A 15,998-nucleotide genomic window follows, 5' to 3' on the forward strand; every position below is an offset into this window, starting at 1 on the left:
TAGCGGTACTTCGAGCACAGCTGCGCAGTGTCATCTATTTTCGGCTCATCAACCACGGATGGCAACTGTCGGCTTACCACCTGCTCCCGTTCTACCCAATCCGCAATCCCATTCTTCCCCGGTGATGAATTCTCAGAGCTTTAACAGACCGTCTCGTGGTGGCATTTGTTTCCAGTCACATTCTCCACCGGTGCAAAATCGAGTGAATCAAGAATTTCTTAATGCCAACCCACTACAAATGACTGCATTTGGAAACGACTCAACAGTGCTTAACAGAAGCCAAATCGCTGCTCGCCAGGCCGTGTCCAAGGACCTTCCGGAGTATAACGGTGATCCGGAACAATGGCCCTTGTTTTTCGGTACCTTCGAGGGCACAACGCGAATGTGTGGATACACTGCGGAAGAGAACATGATGCGTTTGCAGAAATGCTTAAAAGGAAAGGCCCTTGAAGCGGTGCGTTCTCAATTGCTCCATCCAGGAAACATTGACAGTGTATTAGCAACACTAAAAATGCTCTTTGGCCGACCGGAGATAATAGTACACTCGCTTATACAGAAGATTCAATCATTACCAGCTCCAAAACCCGACAAGTTGAACACATTGATCGACTTCGCCATTGCCGTTAGAAACATGGTAGCTACGGTTCAAAACTGTAACCTGGATGAACATCTGTGCAATATTTCTCTCCTACAAAGTCTTGTAGATAGACTGCCACCCATGATACGATTGAATAGGGCGACCCATCGACAAGGATTGTTTCGTGTAACCCTCACGGAATTTAGCTCGTGGCTGTACACGCTCGCCGAAGCAGCAAGTACCGTAACTATACCGCAAATCCAGAATGAGCCGGAAAAACCACGACGCCTACGAAGAGACGACGGGTTCCTGAACGCTCACTGTGAGCCTAGCCCAAAATCATGTGAATATGGAGCAAATTCGAGCGAGTGCATAATATGTCAAGGAGGTTGCGAAAGTGTAGGAGATTGCAAACAGTTCTTGATGTTAGATCATCCGTCGCGATGGAACCTACTCCGCGAATTCAAGCTTTGCCGAAGTTGTCTTGCGAAGCACCCCGGACCATGTAAATCGACCAGGACATGTGGTAAAAATGGATGCACATTCAAACACCACAGGTTGCTGCATAACGATGCAAAAGATAATCGACCAATGACCTCTGGCGCGATAGCAGCTGGGAATCATCATGATAGCGGGTGTAATCGGACCAGTCATAACGACGCTGGACTCAACTGCAACACTCATCAAGCAGATAGTAAACCTGTTTTGTTCCAGTATGTCCCTGTTACCCTGCATAACCAAGGGATGAAAATACGAACCTACGCTTTTCTGGATCTTGGATCTTCGGTCACCTTATTGGAGGAAAACTTGGCTTCCGAGCTGCGATTGGAAGGACATAGCTATCCACTATGTCTTCGTTGGACTGGTGATACATGTAGATATGAAGATTCAGCCAAAATTGTTGCTGTGGATATTTCTGGGTCACGCGATGAATCAAACCTACATAGACTTGCCGAAGTCTTTACTGTGAAGCAATTGAAACTACCGTATCAGTCCCTCCGGTTCAAAGTGTTACGATGGGAAATAAGGCGGAGAATTATGACTCGTAACAAACAATAACTTTATTCAATAATTAATAATTAAACGAATTAAAATGTACATGCTCTGCACACAGGTGTACTGCTACTCGTATATGTACGAACTGATGACAGACTTCTTCGGTGACGTAGCAGTTGGCACTGCCGATAGGCGACAGTGTAGAAGAATGGCAGAGTCGGCGATAGGGGTGCCCAACACCTCCCCTGTTTAATAAAGCTGATACGGCTCGTAGCGGATCGGTGCACGTCGTTGCCTCGATGATCGTCGCTGAATAACTTCATCTAACTCAGGTTGCCTAACCGGAGTTCTCTGTCGACGTTGCTGCTGATCTGGTTGCATCAGGTTCCGTAGGAATTCCAACTGTAACTCGTTCAATCCATCAGGCTCAGTTGGCGGTTCTACTGCTTCTACAGCAGCTTCGGAGTTTGTTGGATTTAAACTCCACGTGTCGAGCAGAATATCGAGTGGAACATCTGGATTGGTTACTTCTGGGTTGCTTTTGCTGCCGTAGCGGTTTCGTAACTGGTTGCTGTGACAGCGGATGAGCCGTTTACGATCAGGCAGCCAAATGTTGTACATGACTTGCCCAATACGTTCCACTACTTCTCCTGGTATCCAGCTCCACTCGTTTCCGTGGTGTACTTGCGCATACACTTGTTCCTTGACATCAAAATACTTGGCTTTTGCTCCATGTTTTTCGTTGTACTGGCTGTCTTGTTTGGAGTTCACATCCTTGAAGAATTTGCTTGGTGGTTTCATGAGCTCAAACGATGTTCGAAGAGGTTTGCCGAAAAGAATCTCGGCAGGTGATTTTCCTCCTGGCGCATTTCGACTGGGTGTAGAGCGATAGCAGAGCAAGAAAGTGTCTATGGCTTGGTCTATATCTTCCCCTCCTGCTTGAATTTTCTTAATTGTCCTTTTGAAGGTATCGACAAACCTTTCGGCTAATCCATTGCTCTGTGGATGGAATGGAGCAATTTTCAGATGCATGATACCGTTGGACTCGCAAAATCTCTCAAATGCATCGCTGGTTAGTTGGGCTCCGTTGTCGGAAACTAAGACTTCCGGCATACCAAACCGGCTGAAGATTTTACGAAGAATAGCTATGGTGGCTGCTGTCGTGATTCGCTTTGTTGGAACTACCTCGGGCCATTTGGACAGTGCATCAACCAGCAGAAGATAGTAAGTATCGTTGACGGGACCTGCGAAGTCCACATGAACCCTCTGCCATGGCTTTTCAGGCACTGGCCATGATTGCAATTTAGTTTTGGTGTCTGTTTTGGCCACCGCTGCGCATTCATGACAATTTCGAACCAGAGCGGTGATGTGGTCGTCGATATTTGGCCAATAAACGAAATTTCGAGCTAAGGAGCGCATTCGTTCGATCCCCGGATGTCCCTTGTGCAGCTGCTGAAGCACCTTTTGTTGCAGCTTCTTGGGGATAACCACTCGGTCGCCGTACATCAGGACCTTCTGCGCTTCATACAGCGAATCTCGACGTGCGAAAAACTGTTGTACGCTTGAATGCTCACTGGTTGCTTCGGTAGGCCAGCCTTTCCTGATGAAGCTCGTAACTTTACGCAGTGCTTCGTCCTGTGCTGTCTCTTCCGCTATCATTTTGTATGAAACGGGAAGATGTTCGATGGACTGGCCTACAACATTGCAGATAACCTTTTCGATCTCGATGGACGCAATTACGAAATCCTCATCTGGCTTGATGTGAGAATTTATCAGGCGTGACAGAATATCTGCGTGACCAAAATGGTCCGTAGAAATATACTCGATTTGAAAGTCGTATAATAACATGGTGAGCGCCCATCTCTGTAGCCGGTTGGCTGTGTATGGTGGAATACCTTGTTTCGATCCAAAAATTGCCAGCAGCGGTTTATGGTCGGTCTGGAGAGTGAAGCGTCTTCCATAGATCATTCGATGAAATTTGGTGACCGCGTAAACCAATCCCAACGCTTCCTTTTCAATTTGGCTGTATCGGGATTCTGCTGGTGTGAGGCTTCTTGATGCGTGATACACAGCCTTTTCGGAGCCGTCTGGAAATCGATGAGCTATGCGGGCGCCAATGCCCACATTTGATGCGTCGGCTGATACTACTATATCCAAACGAGGATTATAGTGCGTCAGCATGAGAGGAGATTGCAAGATTTCCTTAAATCGATCAAACGACCGTTGGCACTCATCTGTCCATTCGAAACTGGTTCCTTGCTTCAAAAGTTCGTCCAGAGGGTGGCGAAGCTTTCGCATTTCTCGAATATACTTCCCGTAATAATTTATCGCACCTAAGTACGACCGCAGCGTCGAGACATCGCTAGGAGGTGGCATGTTCACTATCGCTTTCACCTTTTCAGGATCAGGGCGGATGCCCTCCTTGTCTAGAAGTTGCCCCAGATAGTTCACTTGGCGCATGAAGAATCGACATTTATCGATCTTAACGGTGAACCCATATTCTTGAAGGCGTTCGAGTACTTTATATAGGTTCTTCCTATGTTCCTCCTCTGTGCGACCCCCAACGAGAACGTCGTCGAGGTATGGGCAAGTGCAGTCCAGCCCAGCTAACATCGCATCCATAATTTGTTGGAATGCACCCGGGGCGCTTTTGATACCGGGTGATAACCGGTTGAACTGGTAAAGGCCCTTATGCGTATTGATGTTGATCAACTTCCTGCTTTCGTCATCCACCTGGACCTGAAGGTACGCATCTGATAAATCGATATGGCTGAACACTGTACAGTTAGCCATTCGATTGAAAATATCCTCCGGGAGAGGCAATGGGTAATTGTTTGCCTCAAGTGCATTATTCAATCCGGTGGAAAAATCGGCGCAAATTCGAACGGTGCGATCTGGTTTACGCACCACCACAATTGGTGCGGCCCAATCTGCGTACGTTATTGGCGTGATGATACCTTTATCTTGCAGGCGTTTCAATTCATCTTCAACGACGGCCTCCATGTTGTACGAAACCGGTCGCTTTGGCTTGAATACCGGTTGAACGTCTTTTTTGAGCGACAAATGCACCTGCATCTTTGAGCACAACCCCAACTGATCGGTGAAAACGGTCGGGTACTTGGCTTTCAATGCAGCGACTTGGTGGTCTTCTTGCTTGGCGTCAACCAACTTGCAGAACGACGAGAATGGTACGTCCCACAGCCCAAACTTATCGAGTAGGTCTGAGCCTAGAACGTTAAGAGATAGATTAGTTCTACATACGTAACAGTTACCTTCTCTTTGATCGCCGCTGATGGAAATACAGGCACGGAACATAGCAGCGATTCCCAATTTATCGCCAGATGCGGTCTGAACTTCACAGTCCGGTGGCGATGTTTTCGGTGCTCCGATTTTGAGCCAGTTTTGTCTGGATATAATGGTGATATCAGAACCGGAGTCTAGTTGAAGGTTAACCGGAACTCCGTTGATGGTTGTCTCGACGTATCTTCTGCTCCGTGTGACGTTTTTCACGACGACAATCTTGCTTGAAGGTTTGTTCCGATTCGCTGGCTTTCCTTTTCCTGACTTTGGACGTGATTTTGACGAAAAACAGCTGCAATAGCCTTCCTTGTGGCCCGTTCTACCGCAATCTCGACACTTATGATCCTTGAAGTTGCAGTGGTTGGCAAAGTGCATGCCACCACAAGACCAACACGGTGTCTTCGGTGCCTGGTCTTTTGAACGGTTTGATTTCTCCTTTCGATTTGGCTGAGAGTGCGTTCGAACGGCATTTGTTGCAGCCACGGCTGGCGTGGGGGGTTTTCCTCCAATGAGCACCGTATCCTGCTTCAAATTGATCAGACTCTTGCACTCTTCGACGATTTTCTCCAGGGTCATATCGCTGGTCTCGTTCATTCTCGAAAGAAGGCGCATTCGTATGTCCGAATCCTTAGGTGATTTGAGCCCACATACGAAGATAAGACATTTGAATTGATCTTCCTTTAGCTCTTGGAGCTTAAAATCAACACATGCTTTGTTGACTTTACACGAGTAGCTGATAAAATCCTCATCTTCGTCCTTCGTCGTCTGAAGGCACTGATAACGTCGATGGAACGTAGATACCGGTGTACCGAAGATGGTCCTCAGTTTGGCTACAGTTTCCTCAAACGAAAACTCCTTCGACAGTTTGGGGAGGATGAATGACGTGTACCGTTCGTGCGCAGAAGGACTCAGTTTTCGCAGTAACAAGCGCACCTTGGCATCGTCCTCCAGCTGGGCGGCATCCTTCTCAAAAAGATCCGCATACCGTGAAAACCAAGCATCGAACGAGTAACCTTTTTCAAGGTCGTATGCAAATTCCGTGATATTCGTCGCTAAGGAATCCAATATCAACTCGTTGCGGTTTGCGTTTTGGATATTTCCTTCGATTGCCGCCACATGCTGCGACAGCTTTGTCATCAGCGCCTGCTGATTGCTGAGAATTTGCAAAATTGTGTCTTTGAATGGTTGTTCACCACTGCCGGCCAACGAAGATGGCGCCTGTGGCTGCGACATTCTCACACGCGGTTTTCGGCGGCGCGATACTTTCGACCCGAAATTCGGTACTCCGCGAACTTCCGCAGACTCGTCGCCACTTTGTTACGATGGGAAATAAGGCGGAGAATTATGACTCGTAACAAACAATAACTTTATTCAATAATTAATAATTAAACGAATTAAAATGTACATGCTCTGCACACAGGTGTACTGCTACTCGTATATGTACGAACTGATGACAGACTTCTTCGGTGACGTAGCAGTTGGCACTGCCGATAGGCGACAGTGTAGAAGAATGGCAGAGTCGGCGATAGGGGTGCCCAACACAAAGATCTTTTAAAGAAGCATAAACATCTTCAAGGTGTACCGGTGGACTCGTACTCAGAGGTTCAACCGCGAATACTTATTGGGATGAACAACGTTAGACTAGCGCATCGCTTGGAGAGTCGGGAAGGAGGAGAAAATGAGCCCATTGCAGCCAAAACGAGATTGGGATGGATGGTGTTTGGAACGTGCTCTACAGGTGGACACTCCAGCTCGACAACGATTCCACATAGCTTCCATGTTTGCCACCACTTGATAGAAACAGACATGGAGCTCAACTCTGATGTAAAAAGCTATTTTGCTCTGGAAAGCGTGGGCATTTCAAAGCCAGAGAGATTGCTTCTCTCAACCGAGGACGAACGTGCTATGAATATGATGCGTTCTGTGACAAAGTTTGATAATTGAAGGTACTGTACCGGATTATTGTGGAAGTACGACGACGTCCGACTCCCTGACAGCAAGCCCATGGCACTTCGACGGCATGCGTGTCTAATGAAAAGAATGCAGCGTGACCCCGATTTAGCTTCAACGTTGATGAATAAGATGGACGAGTACATCATGAAAGGATACGTTCGTAAAATGTCTTCGGAAGAGCAGCGAAAACAAAGCAACCGTATATGGTATTTACCGATGTTTCCCGTGTACAACCCGAACAAACCCAACAAAGTTCGAATTGTATGGGATGCGGCGGCTGTCGTGGCAGGGACCTCTCTCAACGCTGTCCTGATGAAGGGGCCAGACCAGCTGACAGCTCTACCGTTTGTATTGTATCGATTCCGGGAGAAACGTATAGCTGTTTCCGGCGACATCGCGGAAATGTTTCTTCGCATTCAAATGAATGAAGATGATCAGCAGTGCCAGCTTATTTTATGGTGTGATCGAAATGGCACGATCGGTGAGTACATAGTAACGGTAATGACCTTCGGTGCTAAATGTTCGCCTAGCTGCGCCCAGTACGTAGTTAAACAAAACGCGAATCGGTTTCAACCTGAATTTCCAGAAGCCGTAGAAGTTATTGAGAAGGGCCACTATGTCGACGACATGCTAGCGAGCGTTTATACGGAAGAAGAGGCTATAAAGTTAGCGAAGGATGTGCGTCACATACATCAGCAGGGAGGTTTCACGATGAGAAATTGGATTTCGAACTCAACAGTCGTTGTAAATTGAGGAATCGTAACTTGTTTTTTATTAATCACCGTCGTACTAATTATGCAAAATTTTCTCCTCTAAACCGAATGATGAGTTTATATAATCAACATTGCGAAACAATAGACTTAACAATGTCGCGTAGTAACCTAAGAATATACTTTAACTCTGTAAGATATAACAGTATATATATTTAAGTGTTAACATGTAGTCTACTTTGATTGACGATAATAAATAAATAAATAAATAAATGCTTTAGGGGATACCCACACAACAGAGAAAAGCCTGGATGTGAACAAGGACACGGTATTGGAAAAAGTCCTTGGTATGTGGTGGGACACAAAAACAGATACATTCCGCTACAAGTTATCAACCGAACGGAATCAGAAATTGCTTACTGGTCAGAAACACCCAACGAAACGTGATATTCTGCGCGTTTTAATGTCGGTCTACGATCCCCTTGGCCTGTTGTCCAACTACATGATACTTTTGAAGTTGCTCTTCCAAGAAATTTGGCGAGTGGGTATTTCATGGGACGACGAAATTGGCAGGCAACAATTAGAAAAATGGAACCACTGGCTCGATCTTCTCCCTACGGCCGAATCTGTCCGAATCCCTCGATGTTACCACCTGTCACCTTCGCGAGGAATCGAAAGAACCGTAGAACTCCATACGTTCGTTGATGCTAGCGAACTTGGGTATGCTGCCGTTTGCTATTTCCGGTTCACTGAAGGAGAAAATATCTCATGCTCATTGGTAGGTTCTAAAAGTCGAGTTGCACCAATAAAATTTGTGTCAATTCCACGTCTTGAGCTTCAGGCTGCCGTTATTGGTACCAGGTTAGCCAAAAGCATCGAAGAGGGTCACTCCATAAAAATTACACGTCGCTATTTTTGGACAGACGCACGGGACGTCATGTGTTGGCTCAAATCCGACCACCGAAAATATTCGCAATTTGTTGCTTTTCGCGTCGGGGAAATATTGGAAGCAACAGATGTGTCGGAATGGAAATGGCTGCCAGGTAAATCCAACATTGCCGACGAGGGCACAAAATGGAAGAACCACCCAATTTTCGACGTAGACTCTCGATGGTTTTCTGGACCGCCTTTCTTATCAAGACCGATTGAAGAATGGCCAACAACGTGTATAAACCAAGAAACTAAAGAGGAATTGCGACCAAGGTTAATGCACCACTCCATGTATGGAGGCAATAATATGCTGCGACCTGAATTTTACTCTAGTTGGAGACGAATACAACGAATTTCTGCTTCAGTTCTGCGTTTTCCTGCTAATGTTAGGCGTAAAATGAAAGGCGAACAACTTCTTCTAGGTCCACTCACTAGCGAAGAGTTATTATCGGCTCAAATTTTCCTCTTCAAGCGTGCTCAATGGGAATGTTATGGTAACGAGATGACAACGTTGTCGCGTCACGAGGAATCAAGAACGCCAATCCTACCTAAGACAAGCTCTCTCTACAAATTAGGCCCAGCTCTCGACTCAACCGGCTTGATGCGCATACACAGTCGTATCGATGTGTGTGACTTCGCTGGTGAAAATACACAGTTTCCAATTGTTTTACCACGAAGCCATCCACTAACTAAGTTAGTGCTCCAAGATATCCACGAAAAATACCACCATCAATGCAACGAGACGTTCGTTAACGAAGCACGTAAAAGATTTTACATACCAAAAGTGCGTGTCGAGTGTAATAGAATTCGCAGAGATTGTCAACGTTGTAAAATTCGCCGCGCAAGACCGGAGCTTCCAATGATGGCTAACCTACCCAAGGAGAGATTGGCGGCGTACGTGCGCCCATTTTCTTATATCGGCGTAGATTACTTTGGGCCTTATCAAGTCACAGTCCGAAGACGCCCTGAGAAACGCTGGGGAGTCCTGGTGACCTGTTTGACGACTAGAGCTATTCATATAGAAATAGCTAATTCCCTATCGACTGATTCATGCATAATGGCTCTTCATAACTGCTTTGGTAGACGGGGAACTCCAATAGAAATAATAAGTGATCGTGGAACCAATTTCGTGGGAGCATCCAAGGAGCTGAAGGAAGCGCAAGCTCTCATCGATAGCCATCAGTTGGCGACAGAATTCACAACACCAACTACAACTTGGAGATTCAATCCTCCCGCGTCACCACATATGGGAGGCGCTTGGGAGCGATTGATACAGACTGTCAAGCGGATTCTGACGGAACTGAAACTCAACCATTCGCCCACCGACGAAGTTTTAAGGAACTCAATGATCAAAATTGAAAACATTGTCAACAGCAGACCTCTCACTCACGTCCCCATCGATGACGAGTCGTCACCGGCCTTAACACCGAACCATTTTTTGGTCGGTTCTTCAAATGGTTCAAAACCCCTTGTACCCTATAGCTGTGAAACATTCTTGGCAGACTTCAGACATTCTCGCAAACTATTTCTGGAAACGATGGGTCAATGAATACGCTCCGGAAATTACTCGCAGAACTAAATGGTACAGCCCTACAAAATCGATTGTTTTGGGAGATGTCGTGATCATAGTGGATTCAACCCTTCCGAGAAACTGTTGGCCCAAGGGCAGAGTAATAGCTATCAAAACTTCGAAGGATGGTCAAGTGCGCTCAGCTACTGTCCAAACCATTTCCGGAATATATGAACGACCAGTAGTAAAATTGGCGGTACTGGACATCGCAGGAAACAGAAGCATGCTGGACCAGGGTCCACCTGCTGGGGGGGACTGTTACGAACACCCCTCTCGTAGTGCCGCACCTGCTATCCAGCACCTTGCGCATTAGATCAGAGTGACAGCGACGACAACGGATTGGGTGACATGTATGGCATCAGACAAAGGAAGGAGATTTAAAGATAGATGTTTGTAGCGCCAGGTTAAAATAGTGAAATCTTTTCCAGTATTTTCGGTTGTAATTGCTAATATTTTTACTAAGAATCTTTATACTTTGCTATTAAACTAATTGAACTCTCAGGTGAGAACAAATTATGAAATTATAATGAATTCATACAGTATATGCCGATTGTTCTCAGGTTTCCCATTTATGAGGTTATCCCTTGAATTTGCTTCGTCACTGCGTTTACTGACATAACTATCATTAAGGTAAAACTACAATAATTATACCCCTGTAAATTCTAAAAATAACTATTCAGTCAGGTCATATTCGCCCTACCCGAGATTCAGTTTGCACTGAGTAGCGAGACAATAATTAGAGTGCTTAATGCATAAAACGTAAGTCTATCTGAAATTGTACCAGAGCAACAAATCTAATAATGTAATTTGTTTATAGGAAACTTTAACGTTACCCGAATAAATTCGTTAAAAAGTTCGTGACGTCTCTGACTCTGTGGATAAGGCCACACAGATTATATTTGATCATTGAATTTGTGTTTCGAATTAATAGGTGTAAGATGATATAGTCCCGTACAATCACCGCTGCTAAACCGACCGGTCGAAACAAATTTAGTAAATTCTGAAATAAACAAAATTAAAATAATCAACTTGTCTTGCAATTTAATCAATTGTTTTTAATTACCTATAGCTTTCCTTCCTTTCGAATTTACACCGTCATAACCATCATGAATAGTAAAATCATCTTTTTAATATGATTACTAAAAGAATATTGTATTTAACTACGACGGAAAATATATACTCACCAAAGATATTAAAATTGACAGCTACCGAATATGCCATGGACACTTCTTTTTCAGCTTTAAACAAAATTTAATTTTTGCCTTCAACTTTTCTGTTTATTTCTTAAATACAAAATAACGACCAGAAAAAAAAAGTTGATTCAACAAAATGATATTGTTGAAATAACAATTGTTATTTGTTGAAATGAAAATCGAGCATCAATATTTCATTCGACACAGAATTTTGTAGTTTCAAAAATATGCCGGATTAGAAACAAACCACCAGATGGATTGATTCAATGCAAACAAGAATTGTTGGTTCTAATAGGCGCGTTCTTAGATTCAACCCTACAATATTATTCTGCGTGTAATACTCGTCATAGTTTTTATTATTAATTTTCCAGAGTACTTTTAGAATTAATTTTCATAACAGACAATTAGTGCATCGATGCATCTTAAAGAGTAGATGAGAGAGTGATTGTGGAGTATGGGAATGGTGAAATACATTTTAGTTGATTTTTAATATATGAACTCAGTTGTTATTACCATTGCAGTTACATTGGCCCTTTTTAAATGTTTTTCTCGAACAAATATTGAAGGTTCGGAGAACGTGCACCTTACGTTCTCATAATTTTGTAGACATTTTCAAACTAGTCGATAAATGAATTGAGAGAAGAGAGCAGATTCTCAGTCATTCGTTTTATTCTCAGAATCATTATAATACAATTGAGTATTTCTCTCACAAGATTTTGTGGCGAGAATAGGTTCGGCTTCAGGTTGAAAGTCTAAGCTGAGGCAGTTTGAAGAGTATAGCAATCGACAACGGACGCAAAATGAAGCGCGGTTTCGACGAGTCAACCGGAGATGGTTTGGCGGGAGCTTACGTGGTTTCGGCCGATCACCACGATAGTTCGGAAGAAAGGGAAACATTTATTGTTCCCTCCGGACACGACAAAACCTAGTTTACGAAATACCATGTGGTGCATGTGAGAAATCTTACATTGGCGAAACGAGTCAGTTTTTATATAAGCGTTTAAACCAGCATAAGTACAATGTAAAAACAAGAAATATTTCCGGCACTGGTCTGACACAACACGCTGTAGAAGACGGACATGTTTTCGATTTTGACAAGACAAAAATTCTTGACAAAGTTACGAACAGCTACACTAGACTAATAACAGAGACTTTTTACATAAAGATAAGGGGCGATGAAAATGTTGTCAACATACAAAGAGATTCCGCAAATTTCAAAACAGCGTACAACTCTATTATCAATAAGCTTAAATCCACCCCTAGCACCTAACGAAAATATGTATGTATGTAAAAGATATGTTTGTATGTAATGTATGTAGGGACTGTAATTAGTGTAAAAGTAATAGCCGTTGAATGTAAGCAAACGGCTGGAAGATTGTGAGTTTTTATTTTTGATGTGTTTTATGTGTTTTTTAAATTAAAATATATTTTAGAGTCCGCAGAAGATGGTCGAAAGCCAGTAAATCGACGAAACGTCCGGACAGTCTGGCAAATAAAATTTGTGTTTATTTCTCGCCGAAAACCAATCGATGAACCAATGGAGAATCAAGTTCGCGGCGATTGAACCATAGAAACCACTTTTCCAACATTTGGACGACACCAAGCAAGAATTAGCTAAATCAATTTCCAAATTTTCAGAAACATAACCTCAACTGTTATACGTTAATTGCAGTAGTGCAGTCTTGCACTACATTTCTCGATTACTTTTTCAAATCGACGTAAGTAACTTCCACAATTAAAACAAATTAAATCAGAACAATCACAACCTGTCTTCTAAAACTGTTTTAAAATGAATCACCTTTTTAACATTTTTTCGACGTGTACATTGCTCAAATTTTGCATACAATGAGCTCGCGTTCAAAAACTATGGAGTTCCTTTTATTTCACACAAGAATTTTATGACAAAATGATAAGCCGTTTCATTCAGTTACTTGCGACATTTTTCTACCAGTATATAATCGACTCAAGTAGTGTTTTGTTTTGATTCGTGGTTAAGTCACTTTGTCTCTCCATATATGTATACAGCGGGGCGGCGAAAGTAGTGGTTAGGTTGCGAAAGTTGAAAATCTTACTTTCGTCGTTTTGTAAATTGGAAATTAAACGTTCAAAAAGTGAAAAATCGAGTTGGTTCAGAGCGAAACGTGTAGGATTTCGTCTGCGAAACACGTAGGATCGATAAAGTAAGTTTGTATAATTTTTTGACTTGAGTCTATATGAATAAGTTTTCGAGATTTGTTTTACATTCAACATACATTTAATGCTACACAATGTTTGAACATTGAAATTACAATCCCTCGAAGAACCCCACTATGATTAAAACTATGATTGTAGACTTAGTCATGAGTTTCGTCGAAGTACAGTAAAAAAAGTTTATTAACACAAATTATTTTATGTAATACAATTATGAGTTGGCTTTAACCTAGATCTCACTTAAGCACCCTTCCAGTTAGAAAACGTTTCTTACGGCGAATCGCCGGTCTTGTGCTTGATCGGCGACTTCTTGTTGCTCATGTTCTTGGAGTTCTCCTTCTCGTCCGAGCTGGAGGAATCAATTGAGATTACACTGTCCGCATCGTCGTCCTTCTGTTCTTCCCCATCTTTATCGTCACCATCGTCCTCCTCCTCTTCCTCCTCTTCCTCCCCCTCGCCACTTTCCGATGACGAATCGGACCCCTCATCGTCCGATTCCTCTCCGCTGCTGCTGCTGTCCTCTTCCTCGCTGGAGCTATCGTCATCGTCACTTCCCTTGTTCTTCTTCTGCTCCATGATCTTCTTGTACTGGCTGACGGTGATCTTCTTTGGCAGGATCTGCTCCAAAAACTCCAACGATCCCTCCGACTCCACGTACGAGGCCAGGTGCTTGTAGTTCAGCAGCTGGGTGCCCTTCTTGTACGCGTTCTTGGAGATGAATTGGATGAACATTTCCTGGAAGAGATTTTCGGTTTCCGATTGAAACGGTGATGCGTTCGCTTTGAAAGAAACAGTGACAGTGATTCATACCTATTCGCAAAGGGCGCTGTTTTCACATCAAGTTGGTAAAAACTATCATGGTATATTTAATATAAAATACAGTATCAATAATAAAGGTAATAGGTAACAAACTGTTTCCATTTATTTAAATTTACACTGAAAAAAGTCAAATCACTATAAATCGCTGAATAATAATTCTGGAGGAAACAGATGAAAAATCACTGAAGGGATTTTTCGGAAATACCTGTAGAAACTTTTTTAGAAATCTCTGTAGGAATCTTTTGAAAAACACTGGAGGTATTAAATGGATTCTTTCCTAAGAGCATCACTGGATGCATTTCTATGACAATTCGTGATCAAATCTTCATAGGAATACCAAGAGAAATGTCTAACCCCAGAGGTGTCACTTGAAATTGTTGAAAGTTTTCATCTAGAATCCTACGATTAGCGGAGAAACTTATATGTCCGGACACTAGACTTTCTTCAGATTAGTTTCTGTAATTTCAAAATATATGATTTAAGTATAACTCAACTTTGATGCAGTAAGCAGAGATTGAATCCTGAGAAAATTGAGAGAATCTTTCACGTATCGCTCTCTGTAACTATCATAACATACAGCACTTTTTGAGAGACTGTTTATCATATACTGCTACAACTTTGATCAGATCGGGGGGTTAGCAGTGCATGATAAAACCCCTCTAAACAAGCTCCAAACCTGGGGGCACTATTGCTATCGGGAGTTTGGGGATTGTTTGTCGTGTCAGTCAAACAAAACACCTACCCCCAACGGAAAACAAGCGAGAAAAAATGATTTTATCATCGCTCTCTCTCTCTCTCTGGGGTTCTTGTTCGCTGCTCCTATTTATCAGACTTGTTACAACTTGTGATACATTGTCGATCATAGACCGCAACAGATAGGATGTTTTTCTTCGCTTGGTTTGATCGTGCTTCAAAATCAAGAGAGCGAATTCTGCAATGCCTGACAGTAAGTTAGTCTTCATCAATAATCCAATATCAAATAACATGACCTCGCCTAAGCATAAAATGTAAAAGGTTTACGTATTTTCTAATAAATTAATAAACTTATAATGATAGTTTACCAATTCGATGTGATAACAGCGCCCTGTACGAATATAAGTTATGAGTCACTGTACTTACCGCTGCTCGGCACACAAGGAAGAGTGCGTCCTGATTGATGTGTCCGATGGATGGCGAGGTTTTCATCACCGTCCGTATCCGGGACATGGGAAGATGCTTCGACTTGTCCTGGTCCATTGTTGCTCGTCGTCGGCGTGAAGCGGAATGTATTTCAACAGACTATTTTTGATTGAAACTGAAGCGCTTGTAAATCGCGAACAAGAAGCGTTTAACGTCCGGCGCGCAAAAACATTGTTTTGTTTGGGTGGCTCCGCTGATGCGGTGACGTTTCTTCCATCCGGATGGGGATGTCGAAAATTATGCGATTAATCGAACAATCGTATGACATCGATTAATTCACATGTAGGGTAACGGTCGTATTTTGGACCCTCTAAGGAAGTGATTTTAGTTATTTTGTCCCAATTAAATAATAAATTGCACAGCGTTAGCAAGTTAAAGAACGTATCAAAATGTATAGAAAAACTTCCTCTACGAGATAAAAATGCCCAAACGGTCATGTAGGATCCAAAAAACGTCGAAAATAATTGAATTGTGGAGCACTGTTTTTCATTATTTTGGACACACCACTACATTTTGGACACTCAAAGTATATATTTTGGACCCCCGGCATTTTTTATCGTTTGGCGACAAATTCCATGACA

At 43.1% G+C, this 15,998-nt stretch overlaps 1 protein-coding gene across 1 annotated transcript; it reads right to left on the reverse strand.

Annotated features, from left to right (window-relative positions):
- Positions 1-13,573: 13,573 nt before the first annotated feature.
- Positions 13,574-15,624, reverse strand: LOC5569216 (chromatin accessibility complex protein 1). The gene is made up of 2 exons (XM_001658339.2): positions 15,358-15,624; positions 13,574-14,154 (listed from the first exon to the last, which is right to left on the reverse strand). The coding sequence occupies exons 1-2, from the start codon at positions 15,472-15,474 to the stop codon at positions 13,690-13,692; spliced, it is 582 nt and encodes a 193-aa protein (XP_001658389.1). The 5' UTR covers positions 15,475-15,624; the 3' UTR covers positions 13,574-13,689.
- Between the last annotated feature and the right edge of the window lie 374 nt (positions 15,625-15,998).

This window comes from Aedes aegypti, chromosome 2, assembly GCF_002204515.2.
Source record: "Aedes aegypti strain LVP_AGWG chromosome 2, AaegL5.0 Primary Assembly, whole genome shotgun sequence".
Taxonomy (NCBI): domain Eukaryota; kingdom Metazoa; phylum Arthropoda; class Insecta; order Diptera; family Culicidae; genus Aedes; species Aedes aegypti.

What these genes read in the sequence shown, in the direction of transcription:
- LOC5569216 (XM_001658339.2), bottom strand. Translation starts at nt 15,474, where the DNA reads ATGGACCAGGACAAGTCGAAGCATCTTCCCATGTCCCGGATACGGACG. An exon ending in TCCTTGTGTGCCGAGCAGCG is followed by an intron (nt 14,155 to 15,357) that starts GTAAGTACAGTG and finishes AATCTCTTCCAG; the next exon opens with GAAATGTTCATCCAATTCAT.